The sequence below is a fragment of the Anabas testudineus genome, chromosome 18 (assembly GCF_900324465.2).
Source record: "Anabas testudineus chromosome 18, fAnaTes1.2, whole genome shotgun sequence".
Taxonomy (NCBI): Eukaryota; Metazoa; Chordata; class Actinopteri; order Anabantiformes; family Anabantidae; genus Anabas; species Anabas testudineus.
Window position 1 is genome coordinate 8,264,823 of NC_046627.1, and position 16,446 is coordinate 8,281,268.

A 16,446-nucleotide genomic window follows, 5' to 3' on the forward strand; every position below is an offset into this window, starting at 1 on the left:
TTTTATGATTCGACATTATTTTATAATAATTTCTATATTTTTACACTTTAAATAAAAAAACAAATCAAATCAGAAATCAGTGTATATCAGTAGAGCATCAACAATCATAACATTTAGTGGCAATTATTTTAATATATTCCAAATATTTTCTGGTTTCATATTCTTTAGTTCCACATTGACCTTTTTTTTTGGTTATATGTGACAATATATTAATTATATTGATGTGATACATGACTTTTGGTGTATAAAACAATCAATTTAAATATATGTTATAATTATATCTTCTGTTGTTTCTAATATCTGACACTCAAAGCAGACTTCATTAAAAAGCCATTTAGTTTTTTTGTCATCACATTAAATTAAATAGTTTTACTCAAGTGACATTTTAAATGCATTACTTTTACTAACATTATTTCTACTTTATATTACAGCATTTCTTCAATTATTGCCAATTCTCTAAAAAATGTCAAAAAAATGTGAAATAACAAAAACTAATCCAATAATTGTTTATTGGTTGTTTATAGCAGAACAGCAACATGGACACAGATTGAACTGATTACAGGTAAACAAGGATCAAGATAAATCCAATTAATCAGTCACCGCAGGACATATTTTGCTATAAAACATAAAGGACAAAACCATTCAGAATAAACGTATTCTTCATTTGTTTTGAAATAAAACAATTCATAAAAAGCAAAAACAAACAAAAACTGCAACAAACACACATCTTGATAAAAAAAAAAAAAAAGAGAAACTGTAAGTTAATTTTAAAATACCTTCATATAAAAACGAACAATTTGAACTTTTCCTTCCATTTTTGTTGACCGTTGCAGGTAAACGAAGACAAACTTGCCCACCAGACATTTTTACATCTCTCATCTCTGAAAGATGAGTTTTGGTCACAATATCCAGATTTCCTACTTATTTTGCAACTTGAAATGCAAGAAAGAACATTTTTCACTTCACTTTTATTTAAAATCTTTTCAACACTTTTGCCACCCAAATATGACAATCAGGTTGTCATATTGCTTATTTTGAATTTACTGGACAAATGTAACAAAGTACTGTGTTTAAAATACGTAAAGAGTCATTTTAGTTACTGTCAACAAAGCTTGTGCATTCAAACCGACACTGAAATGATCCTGTTGCTCTGAACACTTGCTACTAAACATTAGTTAATTCGCTGCTGAGAACAGTCCCCCAATAAACCCACAATAAAGTTCCTTCTATTATTTTTTTTATTTTTTTTTTTTGCTTAAACAAGTAAAGCGTCCAGTTGCTTTAAAAGACAAGTTAGAAAATTGACTGACAATATTTTTAAAGTAATCTTTAAAAGAGACACTATTTGTGTGAAGTGTCAAATTTACATGTATGTTGTGGTAAATTTCTAATTAGCCAAAACATTAGTTAGCATTGTGTCATCAGCTGTGTTGTGTTCATGGACCCAGGTTTTAACACTACTTTAAAAATTACCATATATTTGTGAGTTGTTCTTGGTTTTGGTCTTTCTTTGTGGGTATTTGTTAAAATACAGAAGCATGCAGCAACAGGTGGCTGGAGTATTTAGCAACAAAATATGTGCAAACTAAAAAAATTAATCTAAAAATAACATCTTCAGTTTTAAACACAGTAACAGAAATTGTTCTTTGAGACACAATTTGAAAAGAAGCAAAAATATTTCAGTAATACATGCGGCTAAAACAATTAACCGACTGACACATATATAGTCTACAAATATTGTATGGAAAAAAAAAATACTGCACATTTCCATGTTTCAGCTCATCACATCTGAAAATGTCGCCTTTTGATACTGGTAAGTTTTCTGCAGGTTTAAATAAAAAAAAAAAGGTTGTAACATCAGTTCCTTGAAAATGGCGTTAAATTATATTCTAACATTAATTATAACTTGTTAAAAGGTCCAAATTCATGTTGGACTTTAAACTGTTTTGCATCTATTTGTGGTCATTTTGAATCTTTGTGATTATTTTTACATTTCTTTGTGTTCGTTTGGTCTCTTGTGTCTCTGTTTAGTTGTTTAACTGACCTTTGTGACTTTCAAACCAAAAATATTACCGTCACTGTACATGGCTTAAACCATGAAACCACCAAAGTAAGATTTTTTTTTAATCGTACTTTGGTGAGGATCACAGAAACTCAGATCAAACATAACTGCTTTTTGCTGCCCCTGTAATATGGCCCATGTAAGAACAGGTTTTCCACCACCTTCATGTGTCTCTTCACAGGGTGGCTCTGACTGAAGGCTTTGCCACAGATGGTACATTAGAAAGGTTTCTACCCAGTGTGGACCCTCATGTGAACCACCAGGTGCGTCTTGCCTGGGAATTGTTTGTTGCATATCCTGCACGTGTACTGCCTCTCACTGGTGTGACTGCTCATGTGAGCCTGTAACTTCTTGTTTGTATAAAAATGTCTGTTGCAGATTTCACAGACATACGTTCTTTCTCCGCCTTGCCTCAGACAGGACTGACTCGCCATGTGCTGGGATAATGTTTCAAATCTGCGAAAAGATTTCCTGCACGTGCTGCAGCTGTACAGCTTCTCGTCCGCGTGGCTCTGCGTGTGAAGCTCCTTGTGATTATTTAACGCCGACTTTTCAGTGAATGCTTTGTGGCAGGTTTTACATTTGTACGGCGTTTCTGCTTTGTGTCGAGCGACGTGTCCCTTCAGCCCGGACGTGGAAAGGAAAGACTTTCCGCAGATGCTACAGCTGTGGGTTTTCAGGTGACCCTGAAGATGGCTCCTCAACTCCTCTGCAGACTCTGAACCTTCTCCACAGACTCCACAACGCCGCTCTGGATTGTACACGTGACTCCAGGCGTGTTTTATCAGCTTGTTCGTTGATTTGTGCAGAACTCTGCAGACTTTACAGGACAGAGGAGCGTTGCTGTCGTCAGTCAACTGGATCCGTTTGCGTCTATTTGTTTTAACATCTGAGTGTTTGACTCTTCGCTTCTTTGTGGTCTCCTCCGATTCACCGTTCCTCAGATATGAATCACTCTTGTCTGGTTTCCAGTCATGGTCTCCATCATTCTCCTCAGCTTCATCCGTTTCACTCTTAGAAAGAAACATAGACCAGAGACTGGCTGACTCTTCATCGTTGCCTTTGGCTTCTTCAGTTTCAGTGTCTAGTTGTGAGTTGATGGACACATCATCCGTACTGTCTACTTCTTTTTGAACAGAGATGCTGTGAACACAAATGAAAGAGGTAGGACTCAGGAAACCTTTTGAAAACAGGGCATCCCTGTAGACTTAGATGTTATTTGGGCTTGAACACAGCAGACAGACATGACTTACCTACTGTGGAGCCTGGCTTCATCCGAAGTTGAAGGAGAATATTTAGCAGGATCTTCTGCACTGGCCTGAGCTTCCTCTTGATCCTAGAAGGATTTTATACCCAAGACACTTTTTGAACAAGCTTCTGAGAGGTAGTCTTTTTCATAAACATTCAGACACAAAGAGATTTGCTAAAAATACTAAAAGAAATTTTAGTACTTTACTTGACACACAAAAAAAATATTCCCTGATGTTTTCTGTTCCATCCAAGCCATTGCTGAGGGCTGAACAGTATTATAAAGACTGACATTTTAGCCCATGTTTGTTTGGAATTACTCGATCAATACTGCAGTAAGTTAAATGTTATAACCCTATCCCTATAGAAAAAGTTTTGCATTCATTTTGATTAATTAATCACAGATATTAATGCGATTAATCACGCTCCATTATGACCATCTACATTTACATTTAAAACAATCTTATGGTACTGTTAATAAGATAAGAACACGGAACCCTGCATTAAGGAATTTTTGTACTGTCAGTAATTCAAGCTTGAAATATCACCTTCCCAGCTAGCACAGCCCCTAATGCTAATACTAGCTGCTAGCCTAGCCACACTGAACCAGGCGGGACAGATTATCATTCTATCATCTGATTTATCATTGCCGTTGCTGAATAGATTTCCTCAGAAAAACAAAAATCAGACAGTTGTACCTTCAGTTTAACGTACACAGCAGAAAGCCCGTGTGTTCTCATGATCCTGTAGATCTCTTCTGGTGTCACTTCATTTACTTCCAGAGGTATTAGTTTCCTGGCTTTGTTTAATACCAAGATCTCAAAATCAGCAGCCAGCTGAGGGAAAGTGGACCTCAGCAGGTCCATGAAACCTGCCTCCTTGAGGCCACAAGGACACTGCAGCTGCTGCACCGGGTACTTTCTCAACCCTGGAAGAAAACAGGGACACTCACCCAGTCAGTCGGGGGCAAGTAAATTTACAATGATCTAAAACATATTTTACCAAAAAAAGATTCAATGCAACATAAAATATGGTGGGAAAATACGTATTCAACTGTGTTAAGAGCACTGCAGTGCTGAATCCAAGCAGGGACTAGATTCACCTCTGCCGGCCAGCGCACCGGTTGGTAAGTTGTCCAGGAGCCGGATGTTGATATCTATGTACCCTTGTGATTCAAAGCGTGGAGGTCGTCCAGGCTTCCTCTTGTCAGACTGAACTCTGGGCGACGATATGGATGTTGATCAGGAGCCAGTTAACATCAGAAACATAACGAACTTGTGACCCCTTATTGTGACATTAATCATCAGCCTACACGTCACTAGTCGACAGGATTTACCTTGAGCCATGTGTGGTTTGATCAGCGGTGGATTGAGAATCTTTGTCATCAGCATCTTTTTTCTGCAGATGAAAATGTTAAGAAAAAAATTTGTTTCTCATGTTAAGCCAGCACCAAAAACAGGGACTCCCTTTTCATCGATATGGTTATTTCAACAGTGCCTGAGGTTAAAGTAGAGGCGAAGATAAAGACAATATAAAAGAACAGTCCACTCCTGAATCAGACACTGTACCTTCAGTCGGATGTACAGGTCAGAGTTCCCTGTGGTCCTGATGGTCCTGTAGAGCTCCTCTGGTGTCAGTGCGTTGACTTTCAAAGGCTGCAGTTTTCTGCTCTGATCAGTTGTGAAGACGTCAAAACATTTATCAGCAGCCAGCTGAGGAAAGGTGGACCTCAGTTGGTTCAGGAAGTCTGCCTCCTGCAGACCGCAAGGAAACCGCAGCTCCTTCGCTGAATATTTCTGAAACACTGAAACACAAAGACAACATTCACATACCGGATCCCTGGGGTGACCACAATTACATAGCCGCACGTTTGCAGGCACAGAGGATGTTTAACCGTTAACCTGCTGGGTGCAAAGTTAGCAAGATAAACCAGGTAGTCCGGAATTTCCTCTCACCAGCAAAGTTTTCCAAAACCTGCTAGGGGGTAATGAGTCATTTAGAGATGTGTAATCTCTTCAACAGGTTCTGGTCTACTCTGTGGTCTTTACCAATTGGACATGGCCAGAAAATATCAAACAGAAAGAGGCCAAGTGCAGCTTGTTGTTCGAATACCTGAACCACTTTAACTGGTTCCTTCTGATGCCCCAACTACAAGGCCAAGTCCAACCTCCCTGTAAAGAAAACTCTAAAGCCTCTAAAGTAAACTCTAAGGTAGTCAGGACTTCATCCTTGACTACAAGTCACTGAGAGTAAACCCACATTAATACTGATTTTTACTTATTGGACAATAATGAAATCAATTAAAAAATTACCGCTGAGATCGAGAGCATCAATCTGCGAGTCCTCCAGGACCCGGATTTCTATGTGGGTCTGTGGCTCAGTCTGATAAACTCTGGGTGACGATAACCTGAAATATGGAGTTTAGATTACATTTACATTAAATATCTGTCACCATTAACTATAATATCACATGTACTGCAGTTGACTGGTTGAAGTACCCCATGTCAGGTGTGGTTTCATCTGGAGAATCAGAAGATGTTTCTTTTCTCTGTGCTGGATCAAACTCTTCATCAGTGGCTCGGAGCTCCTCTAGTTCCTGAAGTACAGTCCAAGAGTAACAAATTCACTAGAATGCCTCATCATCTTGTCTCTGTGTAGACACTTGGGACTGGTTATCAACAAAATACGAGTCGCCCCAAAAATGTAACTGAAACTATTGAAAACAGGTCGCTACAGTGATGTGTGACTTCAAGATCAAACATACATTTCACAATGCTTTGTCAAATGACAAGTCTACACGACTACCTTCAGTCGGATGTAGAGGGACGAATTGCCTGCTCCTGAGGACCTGATGCCCGCGTAGATCTCTTCTGGTGTCAGCGTATTTACTTTCAGAGGCTGCAGTATTCTGCTCTTATCAGTGACAAAGATGTCAAAAGGTTGATCAGAGGCCAACTGAGGAAAGGTGGACCTCAACAGGTACAGGAAGTCTGCCTCCTGCAGGCCACGAGGACACTTGAGCCAGTGACAAGGGTACGTCTTAAATGCTGGAAAAGAGGAAAATTCAACACTCAGTGAGGACATTTAGCCGTTCTCATAGTCAGCACATAAAACACAGACGGTACATGAAACAGTATTCATTGCACAGACAAATACAGCTGCACTGATAATTACCCCACTGCAAATTAGGTGTATTGACACTGAATGTTCCTAGAGACTCTGTTGGAAGTTCATAATTAAAGGAACAATGTCTACAATATATGGATATGGCAGAGAAGGAAACTTTCAAGACCTGCATCTAGATTTGGTGGCAACGGCTCCAATATGTTAAAAATCAACTTGAATAGACCTCAAGTTTTGTTCTGTAGAGCGATGAAACTAAACTGGATGTTTTAATAACTATGGATGTCTGGAAGAAGTAGGATGAAGCATATGCCGAGAACACCCCATCTACAGTGCAACATGGGGGCGGTTCTGTGATGCTCTGGGTCTGCTTTGTTTCTCTGGCACTGAAATCCTGCAGCATGTGGAAGTCAGGATGGACTCATTCAAGTATCAGTAACACAAAACGTCACACCGTCTGTGAGGAAGCTGAAATGTGGGCGTCATTGGATCTTCCAATGAGAAGAAGACCCCAAACACACCTCAAAATTCTCCAAGGCTTGGTTACAGATAAAGTCAGAGGAGATAATGGAGTGGCCGTCATAGTCACCTGACTTGAACCCCATACTTAATCTCTGGTAAGATCTGAAGGAGGCTGCAGCATGAAAGGAACACTGCTGGTGTCAGGCTACGTGTCACATTTGCAACACAATGACTTTGCAATATCACTTTGTGTTGTTACCAAGACTCAGTATTTATAGGTACTGAAAGTAAAACTTCAGAGATACTCATTTATACTTATTGGTCTAATTCAATAAAAAAAATTTACCACTGAATGCGAGCTTTTTAATCCTGCAGTCCTCTAGGAACCGGATCTTGAGGTTTACGTGGGTCCGTGTCTGATTCTGACAACTTAAACGCTTCTTCTTCAGAAGCAGAACTCTGGGCGACAAGTACCTGAAACATGGAGTTTAGATACATTACATTTGTCACCATTCTGAGTATTATATCATAAGTTCTGCAGTAGTTGACTGGTTGAAGTACCCTGTGTGTGGTCTGGTTTCATCTGGAGGATCAGCAGCAGCTTCTTTTCTCTGTGATGGATCCAACACGTCATCAGTGGCTCGGGGCTCCTCTAGTTCCTGAAATACCATCACATTTCCACCAAATCAGTGACGCATTCTTTCAAAAAAAATGGTACAACGGCTCATCTCGTTTCTGTGAAGACACCTTCTATAAATTTCAGGATGGAACCTGATTTATAATAGGCTCCAGCACTTTGAGTAAGTTTATGTCTATAAAACTATAAACAAGTAAATTTAAATATCCAACAATTTTTCCATCTTCATCGTGTCAGAAACGAAGATATGTTAAGGCCAAAAGATGCATTTTACAATGCTTTGTTAAGTGATGTATCAAATTTCAACATCCACTGCCCGTGGATGGAAAATAGTCACATACTAATATTTTGGTGGACCACCTTGCTTTAATTAGATCATGCATTCACAGTGGCAACTTTTGCAATGTCTCAACATTCATTCCCATTCAAAGATGCATTCATTTTTCACCAAGATCTTGAGTTGATGATGGGAGAGTTGGACCACTGCGGAGTCTTCTTCAGCACATCCTAAAGATTCTCAATCGGGTTAAGTTCTGGACTCTGTGGTGGCCAATCCATGTGTGATAATGATGTGCCATGCTCCCTGAATCACTCTTTCACAATTTGAGCTCGAAGAATCCTGACGTTGTCACCTTGGAATATGCCCGTACCATCAGGGAAGAAAAAAATCTATTGATGGAATAACCTGGTCATTCAGTATATTCAGGTCATCAGCTGACCTCATTCTGTGGGCATATACAGTGCCTATAACAAGTATTTACCCCCTTGGATGTTTCATCATTTTTTAGTCATTAGAAATCAATCATGTTCAATAAAACTTGGTCACTTTGACAAAAAGTTTAAAAGAATACCTCAATGTCAAAGTGAAAACAGGTTTCTACAAAGTAATGTCGATTAAATAAAAATATATAAGGTGAAATTAGTGTTTGCATTAATATTCACCCCCTTTAAAATGACTGACATAATCCAACAGAGGTCCAGATATTTGGTGCTAGTAGTTCTACAATTGACTACTCTGAGGGAGTTACAAGCTTCAGCAACTGAGATAGGAGAGACTGTACATACAACAACTGTTGGCCGGGTTCTTTACCAGTCAAAACTTTATGAGAGAGTGGCAAGGAGAAAGCAACTGTTGAAGAAAACCCATATTAAATCACAAACTGAGTTTGCCAATAGGGATGTGAAAGACTCCATGGTCCAGTGGAAAAGGGTTCTTTAGTCTGATGAAACCAAAATGGTGTTTTTGGCCAATAGACAAGATGTTAAGTTTGACACACACCAAACATCACCAAAAAACACACCATCCCCACTGTTAAACATGGTGGTAGCAGCATCATGCTGTGGGGATGCTTCTTGGCAGCCAGCCCTGGAAGGCTTGTTAAAGTAAAGGGTAAGATGAATGAGGAAAAATATAGGAAAATCCTGAAGGACAATCTTATTCAGTCGGGGAGACAACTACTGCTTTGGAGAAGATTTGTTCTCCAGCACGACAATGACCCAAAGTATACAGCAAAGCTGCACAGAAAGAGTTTACCGAGGTGAATGTTGAGGAATGGCCGAGTCAAAGCCCAGACCTCAATACAATGGAGAGTTTGTGGATGGACTTAAAAAAGGGCTGTTCACACCCGATCCCAGTGCAACCTGACAGAGTTTGAGCAGTTTTGCAAAGAAGAATTACATAAAATTCCAGTGTCCAGATGTGCAAGCCTAATTGAGATCTATCCACACAGACTCCATGCTGCAATTGCAGCCAAAGGTTCATCTACTAAATATTGACCTGAAGGGGGTGAATATCAATGCAAACACTGATTTCACCTTACAGAAATCACTTTTCACTTTGACATTAATGAGGTATTTTTCAGATTTTTTTTTTTTGGTCAAAGTTGCCATCTTTTTTAACCATGATTGATTAATAATGTTAATAAAAAGATAAAACATCCAAAGGGGTGAATACTTTTTACAGGCACTGTAATGTTGCTCAACCAAGACCTGACCAACGGGAGCAATCCCAGATAATTTGACTGTCCCTTCAGGTTTGTACAGTAGGCACTAGCCATGATGGGGGCATCACTTTTACAATTTCTCTTCTTGCCCTGATCCGCCCATCACTATGGAACAGGGTAAATCTAGACTCAGACCACATGACATTCTTCTACTGGACAGTTCTTAACCCAGTTTTAGTAGTTTCCTCAATCTCCTTAGATGTTTTCTTTGCTTGATTCGTGTCAACAATTTAACTCTTCTGAAACAGATTAACAACCACAGGCTGTGCCTTCAGACATGGTTGTTTCAGGAATGAGAAACTACTCACTGCATCAGTTAGGGTTAAATTATCATCCATGCAGCAATTAACCAATGTGAGGCTCTCACCTATTTGCTTAGTTAAATCAAGGTAGTGACTTTTTTAGACAGTCAGGGTTTCTACAGGTCTGTTACATTACTATAAATTCAACAAACTACCTTCAGTCGGATGTAGAGGGACGAATGGCCTGCTCCTGAGGACCTGATGCCTGCGTAGATCTCTTCTGGTGTCAGCGTATTTAATTTCAGAGGCTGCAGTATTCTGCTTTTATCAGTGACGAGGATATCAAAACGTCTATCAGCGGCCAGCTGAGGAAAGGTGGACCTCAGCAGGTGCAGGAAGTCTGCCTCCTGCAGGCCACGAGGACACTGCAGCCAGTGACCGGGGTAGTTCTTAAAAGCTGCAACAGAGGAAAATTCACCATTCAGTGAGGACATTTAGCCGTTCTCATCATCAGCACATAAAACACAGACGGTACATGAAACAGTATTCATTGCACAGACAAATACAGCGGCACTGATAATTACCCCACTGCAAATTAGGTGTATTGACACTGAATGTTCCTAGAGACTCTGTTGGAAGTTCGTAATTCATAAAAGGACACTATATGGATATGGCAGAGAAGGTAAACTACCAACCCCTGCATCATGATTTGGTGGCAACAGCCCCAATATGTTAAAATCAAATTACATATTCTGTGAGGAAGATTAAATTTGGCGGCTCTGTGATGCTCTGGGTCTGCTTTGTTTCTCTGGCACCGAAATCCTGCAGAGTGTGGAAGTCAGGATGGATTCATTCAAGTATCAGTAACACAAAACGTCACACCGTCTGTGAGGAAGCTGAAATGTGGGCGTCATTGGATCTTCCAATGAGAAGAAGACCCAATGCACACCTCAAAATTCTCCAAGGCTTGGTTACAGATAAAGTCAGAGGAGATGATGGAGTGGCCGTCATAGTCACCTGACTTGGACCCCATACTTAATCTCTGGTAAAATCTGAATGAGGCTGCAGCATGAAACCCAAAAACATAAAAAATATTAGTGAAGTCCTGTACCCATGACGAATGGGCTGCGACTCTTCAGGAACACTGCTGGTGTCAGGCTACGTGTCACATTTGCAACACAATGACTTTGCTGTGTCACTGTTGTTACCAAGACTCAGTATTTATAGGTACTGAAAGTAAAACTTCAGAGATACTCATTTATACTTATTGGTCTAATTTAATAAAAAAAATGTACCACTGAAAGCGAGCCTTTCAATCCTGCAGTCCTCTAGGAACCGGATCTTGAGGTTTACGTGGGTCCGTGTCTGATTCTGACAACTTAAACGCTTCTTCGTCAGAGGCAGAACTCTGAGCGACAAGAACCTGAAACATGGAGTTTAGATACATTACATTTGTCACCATTCTGAGTATTATATCATAAGTTCTGCAGTAGTTGACTGGTTGAAGTACCCTGTGTGTGGTCTGGTTTCATCTGGAGGATCAGCAGCAGCTTCTTTTCTCTGTGATGGATCCAACACGTCATCAGTGGCTCGGGGCTCCTCTAGTTCCTGAAATACCATCACATTTCCACCAAATCAGTGACGCATTCTTTCAAAAAAAATGGTACAACAGCTCATTCGTGTCTGTGAAGACACCTTCTATAAATTTCATGATGGAACCTGATTTATATTAGGCTCCAGCACTTTGAGCAAGTTTCTGTCTATAAAACTATAAACAAGTACATTTAAATATCCAACAATTTTTCCCTCTACAATGCTTTGTTAAGTGATGTATCAAATGTCAATATATCTACAGGTCTGTAAAAAAACTACATATCAGACAAACTACCTTCAGTCTGATGTAGAGGGATGACTGTCCTGATCCTGAGGACCTGATGCCTGCGTAGATCTCTTCTGGTGTCAGCGTATTTACTTTCAGAGGCTGCAGTATTCTGCTCTTATCAGTGACGAAGATGTCAAAAGGTTGATCAGAGGCCAACTGAGGAAAGGTGGACCTCAGCAGGTGCAGGAAGTCTGCCTCCTGCAGGCCACGAGGACACTGCAGCCAATGACCGGGGTACTTCTTAAACTCTGGGACAGAGGAAAATTCACCAATCAGTGAGGGAATTTAGCAGTTCCCATAGTCGGCACATAAAACACAGACGGTACATGAAGCAGTATTCACTGCACAGACAAATACAGCTGCACTGATAATTACCCCACTGCAAATTAGGTGTATTGACACTGAATGTTCCTAGAGACTCTGTTGGAAGTTCATAATTAAAGGAACAATGTCTACAATATATGGATATGGCAGAGAAGGAAACTTTCAAGACCTGCATCTAGATTTGGTGGCAACGGCTCCAATATGTTAAAAATCAACTTGAATAGACCTCAAGTTTTGTTCTGTAGAGCGATGAAACTAAACTGGGTGTTTTAATAACTATGGATGTCTGGAAGAAGTAGAATGAAGCATATGCCGAGAACACCCCATCTACTGTGCAACATGGGGGCGGTTCTGTGATGCTCTGGGTCTGCTTTGTTTCCCTGGTGCTAGAAATCCTGCAGCGCGTGGAAGTCAGGATGGATTCATTCAAGTATCAGTAACACAAAACGTCACACCGTCTGTGAGGAAGCTGAAATGTGGGCGTCATTGGATCTTCCAATGAGAAGAAGACCCCAAACACACCTCAAAATTCTCCAAGGCTTGGTTACAGATAAAGTCAGAGGAGATAATGGAGTGGCCGTCATAGTCACCTGACTTGAACCCCATACTTAATCTCTGGTAAGATTTGAAGGAGGCTGCAGCATGAAACCCAAAAACATTAAAAATATTAGTGAAGTCCTGTACCAATGACCAGTGTATTGCGACTCTTCAGGAACACTGCTGGTGTCAGGCTACGTGTCACATTTGCAACACAATGACTTTGCTGTGTCACTGTTGTTACCAAGACTCAGTATTTATAGGTACCGAAAGTAAAACTTCAGAGATACTCATTTATACTTTTAGGTCAAATTCAATAAATCAAATTACCATTGGAAGTGAGCTTTTTAATCTGTGAGTCCTCCAGAACCCGGATCTTGAGTTTTATTTGGGTCTGTGTCTCTTTCTGACGTCTGAAACGCCTCTTCTTCTTCAGAGGCTGAACTCTGGATGACAAAAACCTGAGACATTAGAAACACTACACTACATTTGTCACCATTCTGAGTATTATATCATAAGTACTGCAGTAGTTGACTGGTTGAAGTACCCTGTGTGTGGTCTGGTTTCATCTGGAGGATCAGCAGCAGCTTCTTTTCTCTGTGATGGATCCAACTCTTCATCAGTGGCTCGTGGCTCCTCTAGTTCCTGAAATAGCAGTACTTTCAGTCATGCATTTTAACAAGACACATACTATATGGAGATTGACAAATGTTCTGCTTCCTTCTCTTTTATTTTTGATCTTCTTAAAGTGAGGTTTCACAGAGATTTACCCTGTTAATTTAGGTTCTAGTTTGTGGACTAAAACTTCAGAGAAGTTTTTCAGCTCGCCCGACTAGTCTTGTAAACTATTTTAACAAGTCAGACTACCTTCAGTCGGATGTAGAGGGACGAATGGCCTGCTCCCGAGGACCTGATGAAACCGGTGATCTCCTCTGGTGTCAGCGTCTTTACTTTTAGAGGCTGCAGTTTTTTGCTCTTATCAGTGATGAAAGTGTCAAAAGGTTGATCAGCAGCCAGCTGAGGAAAGGTGGACCTCAACAGATTCAGGAAGTCTGCCTCCTGCAGGCCACAAGGACACTGCAGCTGATGAGCAGGGTACTTCTTAAACACTAGAACAGAGGAAAATTCACATTTTGTTGAACCACCAAAGGCAGCTGTGGAAACCTTCACAAGAACTTCTCTCTGGACATTTGAGCTGCATTGAACTCACCGCTGGTTGAGAGGACTTGAATCTGATAGTCCTCCAGGATGCGGATCTTGAGATCTACATGGTTTTGTGGTTCAATGATCCGAAGTCTGCCAGCACTCCCCCCAGCCTGGACTGAGGGAGTCGACAAGCTGAAAGCAGGAAGATAAAAAACATGATGCTACTCGACGAGCTAGATTGGCCGCACTATGAAAATCAGTCCCAGAGCAAATCAGATTATGGAAACAGGTGTGTCCACATACTTTTGGCTATGTGCTGGGAGCGTGGATCCGAACTTTGAAGCCGTTTCATAAAGCAGCTCTGTGTGGTGTTCCTGATCCTGTGTGGGGATCAGTGCTGGTTGCTCTGAGGACTCCTCCACCTCTTCATCTCCCTCATCTTCCGTCATCTGTTCCTCAGCGTAACAGATAAAACCCACACCTGTACACAAATGGTTCCCAGTTTAACCAGTTTAATCCCCCTTTAATGAATCAGTGGTTGCAGAAAAGGAAAAAATCATGCACTCATGCATGTTGTAAAAGGGGTTAGTCGTGTGCGGGAACTACTCATAATGTATGTAGTTTAAGGCTTCATCCCCGATTACATTTTAATGACATGTATTAAAGTGGATTTAAAGTCATACTCGGCTCATATTTGTGCTGCTCTTCAGCTCCATCACGTTCACGTCCTCCTTCAGGTGCCTCCGCTTGTCCAAGCTCACAGACGGGAAACAGCTGATCGTCTGCATGAAGAATAATAATAACAATATTAATATTGATAACAGGTCAGCTACTGATTATTTTCTTAATTCATTGATTATAACTACTGTTTTACTGTAAACAAAGATAATAGTAAAATATTTAATTTCTGGGCATGTTGAATGTGTTGTATTTCTGCAAGATGTTACCATGGTCAACTGAACAAATTTGAAGGCTATGTGTTGAATACTGTTTATTAAATACCACAAATACCACTAGACCTGAACCTGCTGTGTCATTTACCACCACAGATCTAACAAAATATATTTACAGTGGCCAGAAAAAGTAATAGCACTATTTTCAGCTTGAATTGAACAGTATCTTACATTTACCTTTAAAACAATGATTTAGAAAAGAATAACAGCCACGGTTGGCTTAAGATGTCCTTAAACGCCATCTTGAGTCAGATTTTAGCAAACCTGGAATCAATTAATCACAATGGAGGTGCATTTTAGAGCTACCTTAATGTATAAATGTATCAGTTAATGTGAGCCATACCTCACAAATAAAGACATAGTAACAACTCATGATTGTAGTTCTTATGCAGAGTAAACTCAAATAGTCTAGATATTTAACAGCGCACAGTTGTGGCCATTCTCCATAGAAGTGGGCGCCCAGCCACGATTACTCCAAAGACACAATACAGAATGCAGAATTAGGTGAAAAACAAGCCCAGAGTAACAGCTACTGAATCTCCATCTTCTTTCATGAGTCTACCATACACAAAATAAGCATGGTATCCATGGCAGGACACCACCTTTTTTTTTTTTCCACCTTCATATTGATATATGTACATATGACTGCTACCTTTTTTGTGTACCCTACCTCATTTGACCTGCACTCCATGCTGCTACTGTTGAAACTGTTATTTATTTATGTTATATTTAAGCATGCTGCACCAACAGTGATATGCTTTCAATCTCATTGTACGTGTATATAATGCATATTGTATATGTGAACAGTGACAATAAAAGGCATTAATTCGTTCAATTCAATGCTCTCTAAGCAAAACACCGGTGCACAGCTGAAGTTTGCCAAAGACCATCTGAACACATGCATATGACACCACTGAGAAAATGTCTTATGAACAGAGGACACAAAGATAGAAATGGTTGGGGAAAAACATGCAGCACTATCAGTGGCTTAAAACCCTGAAAACATCATCCCAGCAGTGATGTATGGTGGGGGCAGCATCATGGTTTGGTCCTGCTTTGCTGTGTCAGGATCTGGACAGGCTGTCCTTCCAGATTTATCAAGATATCTTACAGGCTAATGCAGAAGGAAGACGAAACTCGGTGATGCAGCAGCATAACGACCTGAAACATTTAAATAAATCTACTACAGAATGACTTCACTTAATCGTGGCTTATAATCGGAGCCCATTGTTGAAGTACAGAGTTAAAAGTACATTTCTGTTTGACTGAAATGTTTTAATGCGCTGTGTAAAGTTAGATCCAGTGTAACCATCTTAAAAACGGAAATGTTTGACTTCGACAGTGAGTTTTGGCTGCAGGCCAAACTCACGCACGAGAAGCGACAAAAGCAGCTGTTTATGTTCATTTATCACACGACACCGAACTCAAACCGACATTAAATGAGCAGTTTCTTGCACCGACTTCGCCGCATTCTGCCTTTTGGGGAAAGACACGGCGTTCAGCTCGAGCCTCACACCGACCTGTTATCTCTACTTTGATCTCAGGCTGAAGAACCACCTCCAGCTGCCTCCTGTGCCGCTCGATCTCCTTCCTGAAGCCCGAAGCCTCCTCTTCGTACGCGGCGACGGTTCTTTCGACCACCGCGAAGATCTGCTGCGCGGCGACGGTCAGTTTCTCGATGATCACCTCTCTCAGGAGCTCGGTTCTGGAGAGACTGACGACTGTCTCCAGCTCCATGTTGCGGCCGCGGGTTCAGTCCAACATCGGCATTGTTGTTACTGGAGGAAACTAAGAAGGTTTGGCGCGGGTACCGGTGCAACCGCGAAC

At 40.6% G+C, this 16,446-nt stretch overlaps 1 protein-coding gene across 3 annotated transcripts; it reads right to left on the reverse strand.

The window, feature by feature from the left end:
* Positions 1–492: 492 nt before the first annotated feature.
* LOC113168215 lies at positions 493–16,436 on the reverse strand. Of its 3 annotated transcripts, XM_026369205.1 has the most exons (22): positions 16,140–16,436; positions 14,350–14,448; positions 13,970–14,147; positions 13,731–13,858; positions 13,388–13,629; positions 13,068–13,165; positions 12,851–12,966; positions 11,666–11,907; positions 11,288–11,385; positions 11,073–11,200; positions 9,993–10,234; positions 7,457–7,554; positions 7,242–7,369; positions 6,116–6,357; positions 5,809–5,906; positions 5,623–5,717; positions 4,879–5,114; positions 4,647–4,708; positions 4,413–4,528; positions 4,009–4,238; positions 3,316–3,398; positions 493–3,205 (listed from the first exon to the last, which is right to left on the reverse strand). In XM_026369205.1, the coding sequence occupies exons 1-22, from the start codon at positions 16,354–16,356 to the stop codon at positions 2,293–2,295; spliced, it is 4,089 nt and encodes a 1,362-aa protein (XP_026224990.1). In that variant the 5' UTR covers positions 16,357–16,436; the 3' UTR covers positions 493–2,292. The 3 variants fall into 3 exon arrangements, with proteins under 3 accessions (XP_026224990.1, XP_026224993.1, XP_026224992.1); XM_026369208.1 differs by lacking the exons at positions 11,666–11,907; positions 12,851–12,966; positions 13,068–13,165; XM_026369207.1 differs by lacking the exons at positions 11,288–11,385; positions 11,666–11,907; positions 12,851–12,966.
* Positions 16,437–16,446: the final 10 nt, after the last annotated feature.

Excerpts from the sequence above, each read along its gene's own strand:
- LOC113168215 (XM_026369205.1), bottom strand. The coding sequence starts at position 16,356 with ATGGAGCTGGAGACAGTCGTCAGTCTCTCCAGAACCGAGCTCCTGAGA. Across the intron at positions 6,358-7,241 it reads TAAAAAGCTCGCATTCAGTG|CATTTAAGACGTACCCTTGT; the intron begins GTAAATTTTTTT and ends CCTCTTTTCCAG. Across the intron at positions 4,529-4,646 it reads CAAACCACACATGGCTCAAG|AGTTCAGTCTGACAAGAGGA; the intron begins GTAAATCCTGTC and ends ATCGTCGCCCAG.